This window comes from Lampetra planeri, chromosome 49 (genome assembly GCF_965212315.1).
Source record: "Lampetra planeri chromosome 49, kcLamPlan1.2.h2, whole genome shotgun sequence".
NCBI lineage: Eukaryota > Metazoa > Chordata > Hyperoartia > Petromyzontiformes > Petromyzontidae > Lampetra > Lampetra planeri.
In genome coordinates, this window is record NC_136155.1 from 6,293,637 (window position 1) to 6,316,986 (window position 23,350).

At 48.3% G+C, this 23,350-nt stretch overlaps 1 protein-coding gene across 1 annotated transcript in view; it reads left to right on the forward strand.

The window, feature by feature from the left end:
* Positions 1-23,350, forward strand: part of LOC144733910 (voltage-dependent P/Q-type calcium channel subunit alpha-1A-like) — a 184,776-nt gene that overhangs the window by 147,826 nt on the left and 13,600 nt on the right. Inside the window, exons 36-45 of the mRNA XM_078615915.1 lie at positions 1,791-1,856; positions 3,458-3,549; positions 5,456-5,606; positions 6,808-6,935; positions 8,867-8,963; positions 9,554-9,659; positions 14,800-14,907; positions 16,046-16,155; positions 16,670-16,929; positions 19,966-20,095. Coding sequence (XP_078472041.1) covers positions 1,791-1,856; positions 3,458-3,549; positions 5,456-5,606; positions 6,808-6,935; positions 8,867-8,963; positions 9,554-9,659; positions 14,800-14,907; positions 16,046-16,155; positions 16,670-16,929; positions 19,966-20,095 — 1,248 coding nt within the window. The remainder of the gene's footprint in view (positions 1-1,790; positions 1,857-3,457; positions 3,550-5,455; positions 5,607-6,807; positions 6,936-8,866; positions 8,964-9,553; positions 9,660-14,799; positions 14,908-16,045; positions 16,156-16,669; positions 16,930-19,965; positions 20,096-23,350) is intronic.

The window sequence follows — 23,350 nt, forward strand, 5'->3', positions numbered from 1 at the left end:
GAGCGGAGCAGTGCGAGCGGAGCAGTGCGAGCGGAGCAGTGCGAGCGGAGCAGTGCGAGCGGAGCAGTGCGAGCGGAGCAGTGCGAGCGGAGCAGTGGGAGCGGAGCAGTGCGAGCGGAGCAGTGCGAGCGGAGCAGTGCGAGCGGAGCAGTGCGAGCGGAGCAGTGCGAGCGGAGCAGTGCGAGCGGAGCAGTGCGAGCGGAGCAGTGCGAGCGGAGCAGTGCGAGCGGAGCAGTGCGAGCGGAGCAGTGCGAGCGGAGCAGTGCGAGCGGAGCAGTGCGAGCGGAGCAGTGCGAGCGGAGCAGTGCGAGCGGAGCAGTGCGAGCGGAGCAGTGCGAGCGGAGCAGTGCGAGCGGAGCAGTGCGAGCGGAGCAGTGCGAGCGGAGCAGTGCGAGCGGAGCAGTGCGAGCGGAGCAGTGCGAGCGGAGCAGTGCGAGCGGAGCAGTGCGAGCGGAGCAGTGCGAGCGGAGCAGTGCGAGCGGAGCAGTGCGAGCGGAGCAGTGCGAGCGGAGCAGTGCGAGCGGAGCAGTGCGAGCGGAGCAGTGCGAGCGGAGCAGTGCGAGCGGAGCAGTGCGAGCGGAGCAGTGCGAGCGGAGCAGTGCGAGCGGAGCAGTGCGAGCGGAGCAGTGCGAGCGGAGCAGTGCGAGCGGAGCAGTGCGAGCGGAGCAGTGCGAGCGGAGCAGTGCGAGCGGAGCAGTGCGAGCGGAGCAGTGCGAGCGGAGCAGTGCGAGCGGAGCAGTGCGAGCGGAGCAGTGCGAGCGGAGCAGTGCGAGCGGAGCAGTGCGAGCGGAGCAGTGCGAGCGGAGCAGTGCGAGCGGAGCAGTGCGAGCGGAGCAGTGCGAGCGGAGCAGTGCGAGCGGAGCAGTGCGAGCGGAGCAGTGCGAGCGGAGCAGTGCGAGCGGAGCAGTGCGAGCGGAGCAGTGCGAGCGGAGCAGTGCGAGCGGAGCAGTGCGAGCGGAGCAGTGCGAGCGGAGCAGTGCGAGCGGAGCAGTGCGAGCGGAGCAGTGCGAGCGGAGCAGTGCGAGCGGAGCAGTGCGAGCGGAGCAGTGCGAGCGGAGCAGTGCGAGCGGAGCAGTGCGAGCGGAGCAGTGCGAGCGGAGCAGTGCGAGCGGAGCAGTGCGAGCGGAGCAGTGCGAGCGGAGCAGTGCGAGCGGAGCAGTGCGAGCGGAGCAGTGCGAGCGGAGCAGTGCGAGCGGAGCAGTGCGAGCGGAGCAGTGCGAGCGGAGCAGTGCGAGCGGAGCAGTGCGAGCGGAGCAGTGCGAGCGGAGCAGTGCGAGTGGAAGGGCTGATAGAGAAGTGGGAGGTGACCTGCAGTGCGGCAGTGGTGGTGGTTGACGACAGCGTGGATGAGATGACACAGTCAGAATCTGATAGGCCGAGGCCTCAATATGGGTTAAGGATTCAATGAGTGAAGTTCAAGAGAACAGCAACCATGATGGTAATGATTAACGAGTAATATATATATGAATCGTACATATTATATTTTCACACTTGTGTTTCATTAGAATAGGAATCAATTTCATTGTATAATCGATGCATTGTTACGCATCTAAACTATTCGTATGAACAACTACTTTTGTGCACGTTTGTGATTAGTGAGGACGTCTAAAGGAAAGACCTGACTGGTTTTCAAACAGAACAAATATTTAATTTGCAATAGCAAGTTATGAGAACCGGGGTAAAAATGCATGCAAAGCTTGCCTAGGAAGAACATGTTCAGGGTGTCTGTGTCTAGGAAGAACCTGTTCAGAGCGTCTGTGATGTGATCACTCATGTCCGTGTCGCTGCAGGCTCTGCCATACGTCTGCTTGTTGATCGCGATGCTGTTCTTCATCTACGCCATCGTGGGCATGCAGGTAATGTGGTGGGGATCGACGCTTGGCCTTCTCTGATACTCTCTCCGCATGCCCTGAGCTCAGGCCATCCAAAACCTTCACCCCAGAGGCCCTGGATTTTCTGCAGAACGTTGGTGTAAACCTTTGGCAACTTTCTGCTTCTCCTACAATAAGTCTGCTTTTTTGAAGCAACCCATACGACGGGAGAATAGAGGAAGGGCTTCGTTTAGCTCTGTCTCTCAGAGCCCCTCTCAACCCCCCAGACTCCTCACCTTCTGCCACCTTCCCCGTCCACGACCCCTTCGTTACCCACGACGTACGCTCCTGTCCCCCTCTCTTACATGCTTGACCCCTCCCCCTACCTACTTACAAATTAATTAATTAACAAATTCATTCCTAAATTGACAACCCACTCAGATGCAGTGTATATATATATGTATATACATGTATAACAAGATGGACAGCAACATGCCAATATAGCAATATGTCAATAATGCCGGCCGACATAATGACGAAAGTTTTAGCAAGTTGAATATGGTTTTGAATACGTGTACATGGTAATCAATTTCCCACAATGTTAACCCGATTATGCTCTTGGCATCACGCCCTGAGAAGAAGGATCCATTGCCATCTCTCACAGAGCAGTGCAAGCCTTTGTGCTCGAGAATGGCCCACAGAAGTGGATGTCACGGAGCCCCATTGATGTGTCGACTTCGAGTTTTTTCTGTGCATCTCTGGTTCCCACACAATGGAGGGGCTGGCACATCACTTCTCCAACCCACCCGGAATACGAGAGCGATATCCTTTGCATGACAGTCAAACAAAAAAAACATTTTCGCAGCTGGTATTCAGCCAAGTTGAGTTGCAGAATGGAATTGAACACGATGTTTGATTTTTTTATTCGCACGCCACTGCCCGGATTCCAACTCAGGTTGTCAGCAGTGTCAGCTCGGCTCCCTGACCCATGAGCCACCCGGTCACCAGTGCCGAGTTGAATCTTGTATTTTGTATTTAATTACAGGCGCTCAGTTGCCGTACGTGGCCGGGGATCAGCGCGGTAATTTATGCGGGGGGTGTGAGTTGGGGGGGGGGTGCCTCGTTAATTCTCACGGCAAGAGAGGATAATCGGAGACTATGAGCCACTTAGTGCTGCAGCTCTCGGTGCCTTCATCCCACAAAGCTCGTGACATCCTCTGTGTTGGCAGGTCAAACACGATGCTGCTTCCCGTAGCAACACTAATCCATGGGGGGGGGGGGGGCGGTGTGTGTGTGTGGTGAGCGGTAGTGTAGTGGTTAGCGCAATACGCTACGAACCCGGCAACCCGGGCTCGATTCCCCCCTCGTGGTCAACACCGGTGACGATTATCTGAGCCGGTCATGGGCCTTTCCTAGGTCTACTCGGCCTCAAATGAGTACCTGTTGCGGTGTGTAAATATCGACATTGGGGGGACAAAGGTGGCCAGGCGTGGTGCTGACCACAGCACCACCTCGTGTGCTGCACCGGCCTTCATAGGCGCTCACTAATCACTAACAGCACTTGTCCCAACAGTCTGTTGAAGCTATACAGGGGATCTTTGTCTTTTGTCTTCTGTGTGTGTGTGTGTACCTGTGCGCATCTGAAGGTGTTTGGCAACGTGAAACTCGATGACGAGGGGGGCATCACCGAGCACAACAACTTCCAGACATTCTTTCAAGCGTTGATGCTCCTATTCAGGTATGCTGTGGCCCATTGTTACACACTTTCATTGTTACACGCTTTCATTGTTACACACTTTCATTGTTACACGCTTTCATTGTTACACACTTTCATTGTTACACGCTTTCATTGTTACACACTTTCATTGTTACACGCTTTCATTATTACGCACTTTTATTGTTACACGCTTTCATTGTTACACACTTTCATTATTACATGCTTTTATTATTACACGCTTTTATTTAACTCTGTCTGTTGTTGTCGTTGTTGTATGCTCAAATCTTGTAACTCAATTTTAACCCACTTCCCAATGCGGTATCGACTGCAAACTTGCCATACTTATGTCATACTGATGACAATACTATATTCTATCATAAAAAATTTTAAAACATATTTTTAAACATTCTTTTTTATATGTTATGTATCGGCTTGGCTCTAATTGTCCACGTTAAACTGACGTTGGCTGTAATTGTCCACGGCCCCTTACGTTATGGCAAGCTTCGGGGCCACTTCCTGGAGTCGTGGAGCTCTTCCATTACTAGTAGGGTACATCTCATAAAAGCGTGTTTTTAAAGAAGTTTTTTTAAATATTACTTTTTGTCACGACCAGCATCGTTGATCGCTGCCGCGTTACACGTGCACATTGTTGTCGATGATAACTTACAAACCCGTGTCAATCCGCTGCTGGATGATGGCCTTCTCGTGCCGCGTCGGTCATGGGGGTTCGTACGACCATACTTCACCATTCTGGTCGGTGAAGATTCCAGTGACTTCCGAACGTTCTAATGATCCGTGTCTGTGGGGAGGGGGATGGCGGTTGTCACTTGGTTGTGTCTGTTATTGTGGCGGTAGGGTTCAGGTATTGTGCTGATTTGTTTTTTACATTTAGGTCATTGCATTTCGATGATATGTCACAACAGGCTTTAGATCCTCGTATCTGTGCCTGCCCACGATCAGCTTTGAGGGTAGTGATGACCTGCCATGGTGGGGTCAAGATCTTATAGTAATTGTGGGATTGTATCTGTACTTTTGAAGATGAGGTCAGTGTCTTCTGTCAATCTCTGTGACGGGTGGAGTCCTGGGGGCATTGTTGTGATCTGTGATAGTGCGTGCCACGAATTTTAGCCACTTCTCCGCCATTGAGGTCATGGTCATGGTATTGTGGGGCATCTGCGTCACAGGTTAGGGTATTGTGTCTGTCCTTGAGATGATGGGCTCACGGTGTTGTGAGGATTTGTCATCTTGAGTTGGTAGTATTGCAGTAACCTTTCAGCCATTATGCTTGACGGTGTTTTATATTGAATGGAGTCAAATAATGCATATATATGGGAGTAATCTAGCCTATAACATCTGCTGATCCAAAATCTTTTATTTTATGAGCTTGATTCGGAAGGACGAAACAAATGCTGCCTGATAATGTTTGTCTGGTGGGCCGATAGCCTGATAGGTTGAAAGTTTTTTTTTTTAATGTTATATGGAGATACCAAACGGAATTCTGCTTTTATTGGCGTTTAACTATGCAGCTGCACTGCAACCCATAAATAATTTGTAGTCGTGAGTTGAATGGTGTTGTGGTCATTTATGACATTGAGGCCAGGGTATTGTGTCTGTCCCTTTGACAATGTGTTCATGGTGTTGCGATGATCTTTCATGGTGAGTTTATGGTCATGTGATAATCTATAATATTGGCATCATGGTATTTGCATATTCAATCCTTGCGATGATGGGTTCGTGGTATTGCGATGATCTGCAACAGGGTATTGCGATGAAATGTGACAGTGAGTCCGTGGTATTGCGATCATCTCCGACTGTGAGTCCGTGGTATTGCGATGATATCCGACTGTGAGTCCGTGGTATTGCGATGATCTCCGACTGTGAGTCCATGGTATTGTGATGACATGCGACGGTGGTGCCGGGCATGTAGGAGTGCCACCGGGGAGGCGTGGCAAGAAATCATGCTCTCCTGCCTGAGCAAGAAGCCGTGTGAGCAGCACTCGCTTAACGGCGAGAACGTTTGCGGCAGTGACTTCGCCTACTTCTACTTCGTCTCGTTCATCTTCCTCTGCTCGTTCCTGGTGCCCGACGCACGCACGTCCACGCGCAAAAACCAAAGACAAAGATCCCCCGTGTAGCCTTTACGGACTGTTGGGGCAAGTGATGTTAGCGAGCAGCTTTCAAGGCCAGCAGGGCACACGAGGGGGTGGGTGGCACAGTATCACGCCCGGCTGCCTTTGTCTCCCCAGTGGTGTTGTTTACACACCGCACCAGGTACTCATTTTATGCTGAGTCAACCTAGGGCAGGCCCAGGACCGGTTCAGATAATGGGGACTGTGTCACAGGCTTTGAGCCAACAATACTGAGATCCCCGATTCAAATCGAGAAGCCACTTAAAATAGTGAAACTATGTTCTTGAACGGACAATAGTTTTGCTGACTTAACTTAACCGAGGCCAGCTCTAAAAGCGACATTTTTTTCACGCTCCACAAGGCTGTTGTGTTGGGATGCTGCTGTGGTGCAATGGTTGAATTCGATTCAATTCGATCTCCTGGCATGGCAGTGGACACAATGGGGCAAGTTTATTAAATCCCTCAGTGCCTCCGTCCACCCAGCAGCAGCGTACGCTTGAACGGGTTCAGCACATTCAGTCGAGCGGCCGGTCCACGTGTGGTGTGCTAAAGTGTGGCTACTTCCACCTCTTACGAGCGTGAAAGAGTAGGCACGGTACCTTCTAACACATTCCTTCGGAGGGAGCTGGTAGGAACGTTGGGTTGCTCGGTCAATGGCCAGGGTCAACGGCGGCGTGGTGTATTCCGCAAATATGCCCAACTGTGAGGGCGGGCACAAGCCGGCGTGAGTAGGTTAAACGTCGAGTTTTATAAGGGCACCACGGGGTGACCAGCCCCTCCCCACCCAGCCCCACCTCTCCCACCCCCCACCCAGCCCCACCCTCCCCACCCAGCCCCTCCCCACCCTCCCCACCCAGCCCCTCCCCACCATCCCCTCCCCACCCAGCCCCACCCTCCCCACCCAGCTCCTCCCCACCCTCCCCTCCCCACCCAGCCCCTCCCTCCCCACCCAGTCCCTCCCTGCACGACGGAGGGACGGACAAAATAATCCCCTGTGGGCTGGTGTAACCAGGAGGTTTCTACCAGTATAAAGGGGCTCTCTACAGCTGCCTCTCTAGCCGTGGCCGCCAGCAGTGATGTGAGTGAGCCATTGCAGGGACATGCACCCTTCTTGTATCTAAACTACGTTGTGCTGTTCCTGCCGGGATAGATGCTCAACCTCTTCGTGGCAGTCATCATGGACAACTTCGAGTACCTGACCCGGGACTCGTCCATCCTGGGGCCTCATCACCTCGACGAGTTTGTGCGAATTTGGGGGGATTACGATCCGGCTGCAACGTGAGTGAAAAGAAACTGCGGCGCTATATCCGCGTCGGATGTTCGCGATTGTGCTGCTTGTACAGCTCTCTTTTAGGGTTGTCCCACGTGATGTCCGGCGTGATGTCCGGCGTGATGTCTGACGTTTCACTCAGTGTGCTGAGCAATTATTATCCAGTTCGTTAAAAAAAAACAGCACATGAAGCAAAACGACGGACATCATGCCGGACAACATAGAGCACAAATCGAAACACACATCGGAGAGTTACAGAGTTATGCTCATTTGAGCGTGGAAACACTTGGACTCGGACACTCCTCTTAATATACAAAACACTGACTGTCTTATGGAGAGACTGGCCCTCATCATGGGAATGAAGAATTTCACAATTGGCTCAGGATCACAAAATGGGATGAGCATTGGTTCATGACAGTAGACTCTTGATTATCCGCGATAATGATAGGGAGGACATCCGCGGATAATAAAAAATTGCGAATGGCCAAGACTAATTAGAGAATCCATTGAAATTGAGAGAAACAGAAATAACTTGAATCGCTCTGACAGCTACAGGCTTAGTGCGGCCTGGAAGCGTATTATCAAACAAATACAATTACAATTCCTTATAAGGGAAACAAATACCAATGAATAACAATTGAATGATTACCAATCTATATAATTACAATACAATCCGCCTCTTTGCCTCGAATCACTGCACCAGATTGAATTAAATGATGACGTCACCCTGATGCTGCTCTATTTAAGACCGGAAGCAACAGGAGAGCTTCACCATTCTTGCCCGATGAAGCTGATTGTAATTATCAGCGAAACTTCGTACTCAAATTTTAACATGCTGTTGATTCTCTCTTCAACACACCGGTGGGCTAAAGAAGTGAATTATTTTGTCCTTTGAAAAACGTGACACATTTTTTACTGTTTGGCTGTATCGGGCGGTGGAGGGTTACGACACATTTATAAATAACGCGATCTGACCCAAAAACCTATATTATGAATCCAAAAATATATCACAATTTTCTGTGGATCTCTATGCCAATAACCATTAATATAGGTATAGATTATGTTTAAGTTGTTGCAATTGAGTTTGTTAATAGAAGACAACTAAGTGTATAGTAGAACCACGCCTATGAAAATCAATAAAACTCCACCCACTGTTGTAAAGATATGCAACTACTGTACTGTAGAGCCGATCACGTGAATTTCGGATTAACCAGAGGACATATTTGTCTGATTTAAGCACGTGACTTGCAATAGATATTTCCAAGAATAACAATGTATAATTGTTTTTTATATTATTAATTTGGGCTTAAGAAAAAATCCATGAGTTATTTATTTATGTTAAAATCTCAGGTGCACAAATCGGAAATATATGCGGATAATTATTGAGAGTCTACTATTCTCGTTTTAGAATGAAGGCCCTTGCACCTTTAACTTGATCATATGCTTCGTAATAGTCTTCAGACATTGTAATGTCGTGCCGAATTCTATTCCCGAAAGAAGCTCTCCCCGGGCGCGTGGAGCAAAACGTCGGACATCGTGCCGAACGGCACGCGGTAATGACCCGAGAACGCATCGGAGAGCCGTAACGCTGCTGTACCCACACACTGTACATTGAGCGTGGTGCTTTGTGTGTGTGTGTGTATAGTGGGGAGCGGTGGTGTAGCGGGTTAGCGTGCTGCACTACAAACCCGGCGACCCAAGTTCGATTCCCGCTCACGGCCAACACTAGTGACGATTATCTGAACTGGTCCTGGGCCTCCCCTAGGTCGACCCAGCCGCAAATGAGCATCTGGTGCAGTGTGCAAACATTGCCACTAGGGAGACAAAGGCGGTCGGGCGTGGTGCTTTTGACGTCACCCGGCCTTCATAGGTGCTCGCTAAGAGCACTTGCATCAACAATCTGTCAAGGTTATTGTCTTTGTTGTGTGTGTGTGTTTAGAGGCCGCATCACGTACACCAAGATGTATGAGCTCCTGCGTCACATGTCCCCTCCGCTCGGCCTCGGAAAGAAGTGCCCAGTTCGCATCGCGTACAAGGTGCATTCCGTACCGTCGACTCACTCGCGCACACTCACTGTGCTGTTCATTCAGTGACCGGCGGCGAGGCCCAGACCCAGATTGCTACTTATTTGTTTGTTAGTTTCGTGCCCTTTACTTACCCAGGAAAGCCTCACTGAGTCGCAAGGCTGTCTTCTTTAGGAGGGGTCCTGCATCAAGTACCGCAGCAGGGACCGAAGTCGCGATGTGTTACCCTATTGAATAATTTGCGGGGAGTTTTTCGCGTTTTTAACCCGTGAAGCTTTGTCTTTACAAATGACGCATCGCAACAAGTGGCCTGGGTCTTGCTTGGTCAGAGTTTGAAATGCAGATATGGCATCAATACATAAAATATACGTTTACTTCATCGCTGCGGGAAAAACGTACTGGCCTTGGAATACATTTCTGATATGACTTGTAGTCTTCTATTTGAAAAGTAAATTAAGTAAATCTGGTTGAAATAATAATTATTATTCTGGAATACATATACGAGAGAAAAAATATATTAGACATATGGTTGATTTTTTTCTTTCTCTCGATCATTATTGTTAATAATTTATCTCGGATTCTTGTTGTGTTTCTTGTGCCAGCGCCTCGTGCGGATGGACATGCCGATAGCTGAGGACAACACAGTTCACTTCACCACCACCCTCATGGCACTCATTCGCACAGCGTTGGACATCAAGATTGCCAAGGGTAGGTAGCTTGTATTTGCCGAAATCTGAAGTTCCCTTGAAATATTCATGTTTAATTGTGATTTCATAATGTGATTGTGCTATTGGAAAGGAGTTCCAGCCCGGGTGAGTCTTGAACGTTGTCTTTGTTACATCTTCCGCACAGCGTGTTACACACATCAGGTAATTAAACCTCCAATTAGCATGGTTGGCTACATAAGGTGCGAAATAAGTTCAACATACGAACTTTCAGGCCCCCCAAATACCATTCAATCCCTCTTTTTATTCTCTTCTCCATCCTTACTGGAACTTCCCAAGACTCTCCACCAATCTTCTTAATTTCTCCTAACGGTCTCTTAAACCACACTCCCCTAATTTCCACTTGGTTGTCCCTGACAACTGATCCGATGATTTGAACGTTCTCCACCTTCAAATTAAAATTTGTGCCCCCTACGTTGGCTCCGCCCATGATAGCTCCTAGCCAATGAGAGTCAAGCGCCGCGATTCAAATTCACGAGCCATTAGACCCGGTGAGTGCATATCCATTTATTTATATGTTACTGAATAGGGTTTGCCTCTCGGCATCCCTTACGCTGTTAAAGATTCGTACCGTAGTTGTTTCGGTGGAGCGACGGTGCAGTGGTTTGCGTACCGCACTTTGAACCCATTGACCTGAGTTGGAATTTTGGCAAATTTGTTTCTTGACTTAGCAACCATGTCAGCAATCTGTCAACCAAAACTGGCAAAATGCAACGTAATCATATTTCATTACTTGAAGTCAATCTCCTTTTGCAAGATATTTTAAAGCAACGGGTATTTATTTCACATTGCCCATCGAAGCCCCTCGCCACTCTCACGAGTTGTAATCAATGCGTTGGCTCAGCACCGCTGACGACGATGAGTTTCAGCACAGAACTCCTCTCTCGCGCGTGCGACCGGTGAAGCCATTTCACTTGACTCTGGTAATATCACAGTGCCCATGGAAATGTTACAAATGAAATAAACAAGGCCCAAATTAATATTTGTGCTATAACAACTGGTGGGTGTAAGTTTTTTTAAACTTCCGTCAATAAATCGTACGCCCCTTGCTTGGGTTAGTGATGTAATACCAATATGTTTTCACGACTCAGACGACATCTCTGATGGATTAGATCTGCGGGCGCCTGGAAAATAACACGTACAACGGGTGCCCAAAAAACGTTAATTGATTCAGTGTGCCATCACAATATTATTATATATTTTTTCGTGCAAATCAGATCCCCTGTGTACCTAGAGGCGCCGTAGATCAAACCGTGGAATGGCTATTTCGGTCCACGGCTGCATCAACGCAAAACGCTTGACTAAAAGGGCTCTCCGCTTCAGCATGTAAATATCGCCACCTGTGTCAGCTCTTTTGCAGACGTCAAAATTTTCATGGGGCTCTCATCTGCGCGTTGCCATTGAGCATGCTGCTGCCATGATGGCCAAACGGCGGATAACATTTGCTTTCCACAAAAGAGTGTTTTTTTCTTTTTGGGTTAGATCGCGTAAATATAAATGTGCCGTTAAACCCTGATAACCACCCAACAGCCAATTAGGAAGGTTTGTCACGTAAACAAAACGTAGCAATTCGTTACTAGTTCAGCACACCGGTGTGTTGTAGAGTAAACGCACAACATTTACAATTTGAATACTACATTTTGCCGGTAATTACAACCAGCCTCATCAGGCGACAGCCAGATTTGTGGAAAAATCTCCTCTTTTGGTCTTAAATAGAGGGATACATGTGATGTCATCACCTGTGAGCCAATCGGGTGCGAAGGCCAGGGGGTAGTTAATGTAGTCATATAAATTACAATGGATATATTTTATTGGTTGTGTTATTCACACTTAATCAACATATATAATGCATGTCAATCATGCATGTACATTATGCATGTACATTATGTATTGTATATTTTGCTGTTTTTGGGTCAAAATATCACAATACTTGTTATTGCTCACAGTTATCCATTGTGATTTATATATTTACGTGATCTGACCCTAAAAAAACCTTTATAATGGATAATATTAGTCCCGAAAGCGTGTTAAACTGACATTTGCTTTGCCCGCAGTGGCCCGAACTGAACCAGGAGTGTTTGTGGTTCAGTGTGGTTTTGTTTCTGTTTATTCCTCATCACTTCGAGGGGAGTGGAGAATCTACTTTTTTTTGTTCCTGAAAATTATGCCAAGGTATCGGCACCTGTATGTAGTACAGGGTGATCGTGAGAGGTGGTGATGGCTTGTGGAGGCCTTCATCCAGCAGTGGATTGACAGTGGCCGATGATAATAATCACGAGTGAAGGATGATCTACTTGTAGATACCCCACTAATGGCACAGGGAAAATTCGAGAGAGGAACGGTTTATTCCAAAGCCTTTACATGTTTTTTATCAATCTCACACATTATGGAACATTTTATTTTCCTCTTCTGTGAGGTGATAGAGCCACATCGTTTTCACATTAATTCAATCACCTGTTGGGAAGAAAGAAGGTCATTGGAAATCAGTGGGGATATCTGTAAATAGATCACCCTGTACATTCTGTCCACATTAGCAATGATCACATGTCATTGATGACCAACCATAATCATGAAGGTAAGGGTTCTGCCCTGCAATTACCTGCTCACGCCACTGCTGGCAGAAGGGCCTCCACTTGAGGAAGAGTTCTAGAGAGGGTGTTTTGGCCAACTCGTTCATGCTGGCCAGACTTCATGGAAGCGGTGGCGGTACCCACACTTTACCCCCCCCCCGCCTTACGCATCCTGCCTCCGATTAGCACGGTTGGCTACGTACGCTGCGAAAGAAGTACAAAATACATACGACCCATAAGAATTACGTCATTTATGTATTACTTCGGGAAAGCAGCGGTGAGTCTTGAGACCCTTTCCAGGAGGGCTCTGCGTTGGGATGTTTGACCAGTTCGTTGCTTTGTATGTGGGATGAAACCTGAGAAACCCGGAGAAACCCCACACATACAATGGGCTAACCACTCAACAGCGTGCATATTATGGGCTCAGTTGTGCTGACGTCTTCTGGACACCTCGCAGCCCACCAGGGTTTCGTAGTTTCCGCATCTCTGCATGATCCACCAACACCCTTGCCTCGAAATTACACAAACATCACCCGTGCTCTGCACAGGCCCGGTGCCAGTGTTGAAGTCGAGTGAGACAAAAGCTAATTTATTCAAAAAGGCAATTCCCAAACACGCAGTATGGCCAGTGTGCTTCCTTCAATGACAGCTGCATGCAAATCAGTGACGTGCAGTGAGGTCAATGGCTGGGGAGGCACTGGCTCGTGTCAGAGCCAGATTCACACACTGAGGGGGGCGTGTCCTCACTGAGGGGGCGTGTCCTCACTGAGAGGGGCGTGTCCTCCCTGAGGGGACGTGTTCTCACTGAGGGGGCGTGTCCTCACTGAGGGGGCGTGGCCTCACTGAGGGGGCGTGTCTTCACTGAGGGGGGCGTGTTAGACACGTCCCCCTCAGTGAGGCAGATGTGATAGCTGCCTCCCCTGGTGCTTTTTCATTGCAGTTTCATGACGAGACCAGCGAGCCTAAATATCTTTATACACATACGTGAAATAGGTTACCTGAAGTATGGAAGGCGAGGGCATGAAATTAAGGGGTCTACAAACATTACATTGGTGACATACTGAGATAGTAACAGGCACGCGCTTATTGCCCGCGCTCCATCCAGTTACTGAGGGGTTGCGCAATCAGAGGGGAGGCTGAGCTTTTCGCAGCCTCACCTCTCGTCTCTTCCTGTATTTGCAGCGGAGACCAGAAAATTTGGCGATTTTGGCTATAAAAATGATTGGAATCGTACAGAAATGACATTTATAACACAGATCAGTGGAAAAAATCAAAATATTGATTTGATTTGATTATTTTTTTCGTAACAGCCATTTTCATTGGAGTATGACAGATGAGGCTCTGCCTCACCTGCCTCCCCTGACCGCACGTCCCTGATGCAAATAACTTCACCCTCCACAGTGTTGATGTTTAGAGATTTTTCAAGAGCCTCGACAGAGCAGTTTTGCTCACCACTGAACGTTCATCTGCGCTGGTGAGCACTGCCAGCCCATGAGTGGCTAAGCCGGCTGTGCTCACACATTTATCTCGGCACAAGTGCTCTCTCCCTCTCTCTCTTTCACCGTGAACTGATGTCACGTGCCCTCAAGGCTGTTGCTCATTACAGCTCCAGTTGAGTGCTCATGCTACTGCTGCTACTGCTTGCTGCTACGTTTAGAGCCGTGGCACAGTGGGTTAGCATACTGCCCTGTGAACTTGACAGCATGGGTTCTATTCAGTGGTTAACTTAAGGCGGAACAGTTCGGAACGCTGTTTCCGAGAATAATTTTGGCACTCCTCATCATATAATTTCATCCCCATGATACTAGATAAAATTTGTTTAATCTCCTTCATGGGCTTACAGAGTACAATAATATAGGTAGTGGTTTGGGCCAATAATTTATATTGCAAGGCATCCTCTCTGATCTTGAGCTTTTTTATTCATGCCAATGTAAGCCCCCCCCACCATTCCTTTAAATCGTCAAGCAGAATTTTACTTTGCCTGCAAGCATGACCTCCTTCGCAACATCCCTCCTTCCAGAATTTCCATCGTCAAGCTGTCACCGCTGAGCATGTGGCTAATCCACAGCGTTTGCTTCGTGGCATCTAAACCTGTCCTGGGCCTCCGCTAGCGTGACTTTGGCTTGCCCCCTTCAGTCCATTGGGCTAACTGGGGCATGTTTGTCTCTTCCCCTTTCATGTCATTGGCTCCTTAGAGGCACGTTGACGTTAAAACTATAAACTTTTAATTTTACCAGGTAAGGTCCACTGAACTATATAGCTCTTTTTCAGAAGCAACCCGGCCACAAATGATAGGTCAACGAAGTGGCTTATCATGTGGAAATGTATCAGAGCCAAATACTCTAAATGCACGTTTCTAAATATGGAAGGGGAAAACCGGAGGACCCGGAGAAAAAATCCACGTGACCATGGGGAAAACGCGTAAACTCCAAATATACTGGCATCAGGGTCGGGATCGAACCCACCAACCTCCTGTATACCTCACGATGTAGTGAATATCTCTCCACTATGGCGCCCGTTAACTGATGATGCCTTGTCGGTTTGTTCTGGCAGCTGGGGCCGACAAGTTTGAGTGCGACAGCGAGCTGCGAAAGGAGATGATGGCAATCTGGCCAACCCTCTCTCAGAAGACGCTGGACATCCTGGTGCCACCGCACAGAGGTGACGTTACTTTTCACTAAAGATTCGAGGGAAGACGCGTGAACGTGAGAGAATTCACGTGAACGTGAGAGTATTGCAATCGTATAGACCAGGGGGTCGGCAGCCAAAGTGATAGGAAGAGCCATTTTCTTTACGAATTCAATCAAAAGAATCCTCAATATTTCAGGAGCCACAATGCACTATGTGGTGAATACGAGACGGTGGGTCCTTAATAAGCAACGTCAACGAAGCGGTCCTGAAAGATCCGCGTGCGGCTCTGGAGCTGCAGGTTTGCGAGGGGTTGTCGCGGTCGTGCTGTGCGATTCTCCGATGTGGTGTTAGGGTTGTGCCGTGCGATCGTTCGGCGCGATGTCCGACGGTCCGCTCCACGTGCTGAGAGCTGCTTTAGGAGCTCCCAGCACGTGGTGCGAAACGTCAGACATCGTGCCGAACAAATCGCGGCAGTCGTGCTCATTTCATGTACGGAGACACTTTGACACCACTTCCAATGAACAAAACAACAAGCGTCTCATGATGAGGACTCATCATGGGAATGAGCATTTTGCCAGCGCTTGTTCGATCTTGGAGACACTCTGACCTTGAACCTGCTGATAAGTCGAGATGTATGCACGTGTATGTACGTTGAACTGCTTTCGCACCGTACGTAGCCAATTGTGCTTATCGGACGTGCGGGGGGAAGGACAATAACATGATAACGAAAAATGCCTGCTGAGAAATACATTGGATTATCTCGCAAAATATATATTTGTATAAATATATATATAACATTTACATGTGTGGGTTCTGGCAGAGCCACTATAAGGTGTTGTGTTTGACCCAGACACCCTCAACATTTTTACATGCGGCTATGGCTCCGCGCCTCTGAGTTGCGGCCGTTGCGTCCGCAAATTTGCACGCGTTATAAATTGCATTATTATAATGAAACATGCCGCAACACAACAAAAACAGCTGAGAAACACCCACAACATGTTTAGGTACGGCGAAGGTATCCCAAAACAGTTTTAGATGTGGTCAAGGGACGTCCCAACAACGCCGTGTGACCGTGCACGTGGTACTGAGCAGAGCGTCTGGTCGGAGGTGGGGCGGGGGGGGGGAGAGTGTCTCTCGATGCGAACGGCGATTTGCTTTGCACCTCCAGCCGTCGACCTCACGGTGGGCAAGGTGTACGCGGCCATGATGATCTACAACTACTACAAGAGCAACAAGAACAAGAAGATGCAGCTCCAGCAGGCCGCCGCCATGCAGCAGGTTCGCACGTCCGCTCGTCGCCCTGAGAGCGAACTGGCGCTGCCGGGCGCCGGTGGCGGCTGAGACGCAGCCGGCGCCGGCATCTCGAAACTTTTTTGAGCGATCAGTTTTACCCGACCGATTGTTGGTTCGATCGCCCGACGTAATAGTGCCACTGGACGGGAGGTGGTCGGCGGGGAATTGGTGACGTCGGCGGTGCTCGAATCACTTGCAGCTTTGCAATCTGTGACGCTAATAAAGCACGCGCTGTCAGAAAATGATAATGATGTCATTTAACCACCATATCATACGAATGGTGTGTATGCCATAGGTTAATGAGTGATGATAATATTATTATCATTGGTTAACAGAAACCTCGCCATTGGTCCCTGGTCAGCCTTCATCGATGTAACCTCCCCCCGTGCGATAGCCATCTTGTACAAACCCCCCAATAGGATGAGCACCGCCCCATTTGAACAACTGCAGCAAAATGACGCTCACTTTCTTTGACCGTCACCGCGGTCGCCCACCGCAGAACCGCACGCTCTTCCAGAGGCTGGGAGGACCGGGAGGGCCCGGCGGTGCCGGGAGTGCCGTGGGAGCGGTGGGGGCGGTCGTGGCTGTGGTGGCTGCTGGGAGCGTCGGTGGTGCCGGAGGTCCCTGGGGGGCGGGGGGCGACCCAAGGGGCCCGATGGGAACCGGCGGCCCGGGAGGACAGCTCATGGACATGCCGCCCCCCGGCCGGCCGGAGGACCTGCAGCTCGGACAGCCGCTCCTGGGCGAACCCAATCGCTGGTGAGGCAGCGCTGTGACGTGGATAGCGTGGTGGTGAGAGCGCTGTGGCTTGGAATCAAGAGGTCGCCGGTTACCTCTTCAGAACGAACCAAAGATGCAGTAATACCCTGATTTAGACATAATGCAGTTTTTTTTGGGTTAGATCGTGTAAATATAAATGTGTCGTTAAACCGCCACCACCCAACACAGCCAATTAGTAAGGTTTGTCACGTAAACAGAACATGCCAATTTGTTACTAGTACAGCACACCCGTGTGTTGGAGAGCAAATCCACAACATTTACAATATGACTACGATGTTCCACCAGTAATTACAACCGGCATCATCAGGCGGCAGCCAGATATTTATGCAATCTAACCCAAAAAACCTTTATTATGGATGATATTACCTTGATTTTCGTCTCTCCCGTCATTAACACCACTTCCTGATTTGCGTCGCCTCAACCCACACTCACGTCGCCAACGGCATCGTCTGTTACCCGTCGCCTCTCAACCTTCGCCTCCACCTCACCCCGTAAGTCGCTTTGATTGACGTCGTTTAGATATTCATTGTCGCACCTTTCAGGAAGGAATCCCGTCCCCCCACCCCTAAGTAAACCAGGGTATCACTGTACGGTAATTCCGCTTAACGCAGTAGATGCATTCCTGAATAGTGCCGCGTTCAGCAAAAAAAAACGCTTTAAGCGAGGAAATATATATCATATACATTGCAGGCAATGAATAAATACGTGCAACGATGCAACTTTGAATCATGCGTGCGCTATGAAATCAGCCCGCAGCCATCCCATGGTGGGACAAAGAAGTGAGATGAGGAAACGTCGCCACGTGCAGTCTCGCTCCGCGCGTATACGCACACAATTCCCACACTGCCGAGCCGCGCAGCTGAAGAAAGTAGTTTGTCTATATTTTGGTTCTTTCGGTAAAGTCACGTAAATAGAAAACCAAAAAATATAAAAAAAGTTTTAAAGAAAAAAAATAATAAAATAACAATTAAATTATAAAAATAAAATAAAAATAAGAAATTAAAAAAATTAAAGAAAAAACCTACGACGTTTCGATCGCAACACAAGCGGTCTTCATCAAGAATATGAATTCCTGCAGTCACGAACGTTTTAAGTCTAAAGTAGTTTCTGAAACCCCGTGGAGACACATCGTGGGAACACGCGTTTAAGCTTAGACTTAACGTGCATTTTACTAAAAACCTTTTAACCATGGGTGCATAGGCACGGAAACAGCAGAAGCAGCAGCACGTTTTTATTTTAATTGCAGCAATGAAGGCATATCCAAGGGGGTGCCTGGGGGACCCCATTTGTGGATGTCTGCCGGAGGCCCGAAAGACCTCACACCGGCCTGCACACATCATGCTGCCCAAGTGCATTGCGCCGGTCGTTTTGATTGGCTGGAGGTAACCCATGGGACCAAAGGGGGGTTGTGTAGGTACCACTTTGGGTGGCAAATGCTGCTGATATCCACTATGGGAATAAATCTGCGTGCGTATGCCGTTGTGATTCATGTAGACACGCTTTCTAATTACATTCACGTTCCGTCGTTGTTTCATGTCACATTAGTTGCTACTCTTAGGTTTTTTTGGGTAAAGTCACGTAAGGGAAAATAAATAAATAAATATTAATTTCTACTAATATTATTATTATTTCTGTTAGGAATTTTATTACTAATAGATTTTCTTTTAAATTATTATTTATTTATTTTCCCCGACGTGACTTTACCGACAAAACCTAAGAGTTTGAATCCTTACAGTCACGAAAGCTTCAAATCTAACATTAGTTGCTGCTTTCTCCATCTTTTTCAGAACGATATTCTCTCCCAAAATCACGGTCGGAGCGTTCCTTGATGACACATTTCCTACGTGAGACTATGTGACAAAAACCTTGATGTCATCAGCATTTCTGATCGAGACGTAAAATTGCTCACGAAAATCTGTGTCTGCAATTGCCATCCGAGCGAGTACCGATAAGGCACGTTTGAGAACAACGAACCAAGGACCGAGAAATTTGCGCGTGGCACCGCCCTTGCGTTGGTTGTGCATGTGCGGCACTGTTGTTGTTGCTGTTAGCAGGTGGAACATATCCTCACAAGTGCTTTCTCAGCACATTTGCAACATCAGCTGATGCTCATACATTCTGAGAATGTAGCGCCGTGTTATTCCGGTCTCTGCTACACTGTTGGCAACATTTACTTGTTCTTCTCATTATTCGTACGAATGATTCCACGATCGGCTCGTAATTCATTGCTCGGGACAGTGGGCTGTCTCGTTCGGTTCGCTGTGCGTAATGCATGGAATCGCTGACACATGCAGCTCGGGCGGCCACAGAGAAGATAGGAAATAAAGAGACAAAGGCGATTTAGGATGTAGAAAGTAGACTGTTGCATGGCTCATGCAAATGAGCCGGCACCCTGTGAGTGACTTTGGTTCAAAAGCATTCAGTCTTCTACTCGTCTGATGATTTGTGCTCGAACAATGACTTAACTTGGGAAGGAGATATAATGCGCCATGCGTCTTTGCGCTCAATTAACTCCGGTCATCCTCACGGCAGCGGATTTTCGCCGGCCATCGAACAAAGATGGCCAACGCATCGCGCGCTTTCAGATGCTCTTCTGTGGCCGTCTGGAATGCTCCTCCTTGCGATATCAGGAAGCCACTGGAGCTATGGACTTTCAAACCGGAAGCCAACGCAGCTCAGCGAGCGCTGGGTGGACACGTTTAACATGACACGCGTCGGTCATTGCCAGAAGAGAGGGGAGGAAGTAGAAAGTCTTGAGTTTGGCCAAACGTCGTCCTCTAATTGTAACTGTTGTGGGTTTACTCTCCAACACACCGGTGTGCTGAACTAGTAACTAATTGGCATGTTTTGTTTACGTGACAAACCTCACTAATTGGCTGTGCCAGGTGGTGGCGCGATCTAACCCAAAAAAAAACCTCTATTAGTGAAAGTCTTGAATCTGAATCTCGAAACTCTGCGCCTCTCTCCTGCCGCTATACCCCCCCCCCCAACCCGGGCTCTTGCCGATCTGGGCAGCGGGGATCTACGGGCGTCTCCGTCGTGGGTGACTCAGCGGGCGCAGGAGATGGTGCAGCGCACGCGGCAGCGCCGGGCTGGCGAGCGGGGCTGGTCCGACGAGCAGCCAGACGCACGGCCGCCCTCCCAGGTAAGCGTGGTGGCGAGATGTTAACTCCCTTGCCTGGTATACAGGAAGTTGTGGGTTCAATGCCAACCCTGACGCCTGTTGTATATTTGGAGTTTGCATGTTCTACCCGTGGTCACGTGGATTTTTCTCCGGGTACTCTGGTTATTTCCTCCGCATTTGGAAACATGCGTTTAGAGTATTTGGGTGCTATAAATGTCCGCGTGATGTATGTATGTATGTTGAATTTATTTCACACTGTACATAACCAATCATGTTAATCGGAGGTGCGGGGAAAGGACAACAAACTAAACACAAACAGCAATTCTAAAGAAATTAGTTTTCAATCTAGATGATTTAAAAGTGCATAGCTCCAGTGGCTACCTAATATCACAAGGAAGAGCATTCCAGACGGCCCCAGAAACGCATCTGAAAGTGTCGCGCGATGCGGCGACGACCATCTTTGTTCGATGGCTAGCTGAGAGCCGCTGCTGCAAGCATGACTGAAGTTCGCTTGATGATGGTTTTACGCTCCTCGACGGAAAAAGGTGAGTGTGATGGTCGGCCCATGAGGAAACCAGTGGCATCTACAATCTGCAGAACATGAAGAACCAGTGGCATCTACATCTATAGAACATGAAGCACCAGTGGCATCTACATCTGCAGAACATGAGGAACCAGTGGCATCTACATCTGCAGAACATGAAGAACCAGTGGCATTTACATCTGCAGAATATGAAGAACCAGTGGCATCTACAGGAGATTATACAACTTTTAAAGCCATTCCCCGTGTTTAGGGTACATGCCGTACATGTTTGGAATCGACAGGAGTAAAGTTGTAAGTGGAAAAATCGACTTACGAATAGACCTCCGGAACCTAACTCGTCCGTAAGTCGAGGATTCCCTGTCTATGTGTAGTGAGCGACTTCCGAGACACGACGTGTTGAGGGCTCCTTGTTTATTTCTCACGCTTTACAGGCACAATCACTGAGAGACATATAAATACTGGGCTACGCATAGCTGATCAACTCAAACGCCCCATCGCCGGCATCTAACTATATAGCTGGCTGACTAATACAGCGACGACGACGATGGGAGCCGTACAGCGGACGATGAAGAAGGGATGACGGCGAAGACAGTGATGGCAGCCAGGACCCGGACCCCCACGACAGCTCCAAACCCCCGGTTACGTCCCCCTTATATACTCCTTGGCGTGGCCAAGCTCCGCCTCCGGCCACGCCCCCTTCTAGAACCATCGAGCAGGTTTCCGGAGCTTCCCGACTGATCCCCGCCCCTGACCTTTAGCCCAGTTGCGCCTCTCTTATGGTTGGCTATTATATAACGCACCCATACCCGTAATTATCCCTCCTGGTCAACAGATGCCACCCTGTCACTACATATGTATAGATTCTCAAACGCAACGATTCGATGCATGTATCGAGAGCTTTACAATAAATGTCGATTATGTAACCTGTGCATTGTTACTATGCCCCTTGGTTCCACTAACACATGGCTAACAGTCTAGGACCTGCATTTTATTCAGATTCCACTATTAGATGTATTTCCCAGTGTTATATGGCCATGCCCTGACTTTACGCATCAAGTCAAAAGAACACTTGTAGTGGGTAGTGCATATATATGTACGTCACTCTTGACAGTGCTTTTCTTATTAAGCACTCACTGTGAAAAATCTCTCTGCACGTGAGTCATAGGATCTCTCTGGCTTTGTACGAGCTACCGAGACCAAATAAAATACATCTCCATTCATTCAGCTGTGATGAAGGGCACGGAGCGTTCGTTCTGCGTATATGCGGTGTTTAATTCTCCCTCGTGCCGAGCCTTGGTCACAAAGATGACAGACAACCTGGGCTTATGCATTATCAGCACTGCCCATGCAGTTCCTGCGATTTATGTGCAATTATATTTCTCATATATTATTTCCGCTCAGCTGCCAAAAGGCACTTTGGGCTTATAAAGGCAGTGCGTGATCAAATGAACGGACGCACAATATTTATCACCGTTACGTTCTCTTGGCGCTTGCGCCGGTAAACACATTTTTATTAGCTTCATAATTTGCATGTTAAAGGAAGGCAGGCTTTGTGCTTTGTTGTGTGAAGACAAATGGCAGCCATGGAAACTGACTTGAGCATTTATTTTTTAACCATTATTACAATCATCAGAATTTTCTGTAGTTTTTTTAAATATTTTTTTTTAGTTTTGATTGGCTTAGCTTAACTTGTGGTAACCTGAAATCATTGAAGACGGCAGCCTGAAAACATTTTTTAGCTTTATCTTCAAATTGTATCACGGTATTAAGGTTGCAGTGCTCACATATTGAGGTTGCTTGGTAGCGCAGTGCTTCGCGCACTGCGCTACGACCCCTCCTTGCCGATATTGACTCCGGGTCATGGCCAACAATCAGCGACGAGTAATATCTGAAGCAGTCCTGGGTCTCACCCCCTTCACCAACCCCAACTGACCGGCGTGGTGAAGTATGGCATTGTGAGGCTCTCATCCAGCAGTGGATTTACATAAACATGCATAGCCATTCATAACCATGTATTTAAAGCCACAATAGAATATGTTTTTAAACATAGGGTTTACCAAAGAAGCATAGGGAATATAGATTTATATCTATACTCTTTGGTTCTTTCTGTAAAGTCACGTAGGTAGAAATAAAATGAAATAAATCACGTTTCGATCGCAACACAAGCAATCGTCATCAGATGGGACAACTACAGCAAGAAAAAACTGCTGAAGTAGGCGAAAGCTCAAGTCAGTTTATATCTGTGGGACCATTTTTTGCCAGTATCCAGATGATGAAAAACGAATAGGCTTCAGCCTTTTCGGCAACAATACAGGCGGTGTTAAGATGTTCATACCCCAAATATACACCTACAAATATGCTTTGATAGTATATGCGTTGTCCTTGAAACGGATTTTGCCTACACCAGAGGCAACCTCCTTGTATGCATATGAGACAGGACCTGACCAGTAGTTGGAGTCTTATCACTGTCAGGAACACCTTGTAGCAAGGCCACGGGATCTAGTCGAGGTGCCCTCACTCGCACACACAGATTGTCAACGCGTCAAAACTAAACGACGGCTGCCATGTGGGCTGTTCGTTCTTGACAGGGACAGTTTCTTTATCACTGCCAATTTTAACTCACAAGAACAAGTCGATCTGTATTGATTTTTTTTTTAAACCACTTATATATATTGGGGGAAACGGGAGTACGATACGTTTGTAAGAATGTAAAATGCACGCATTGTTAGTGC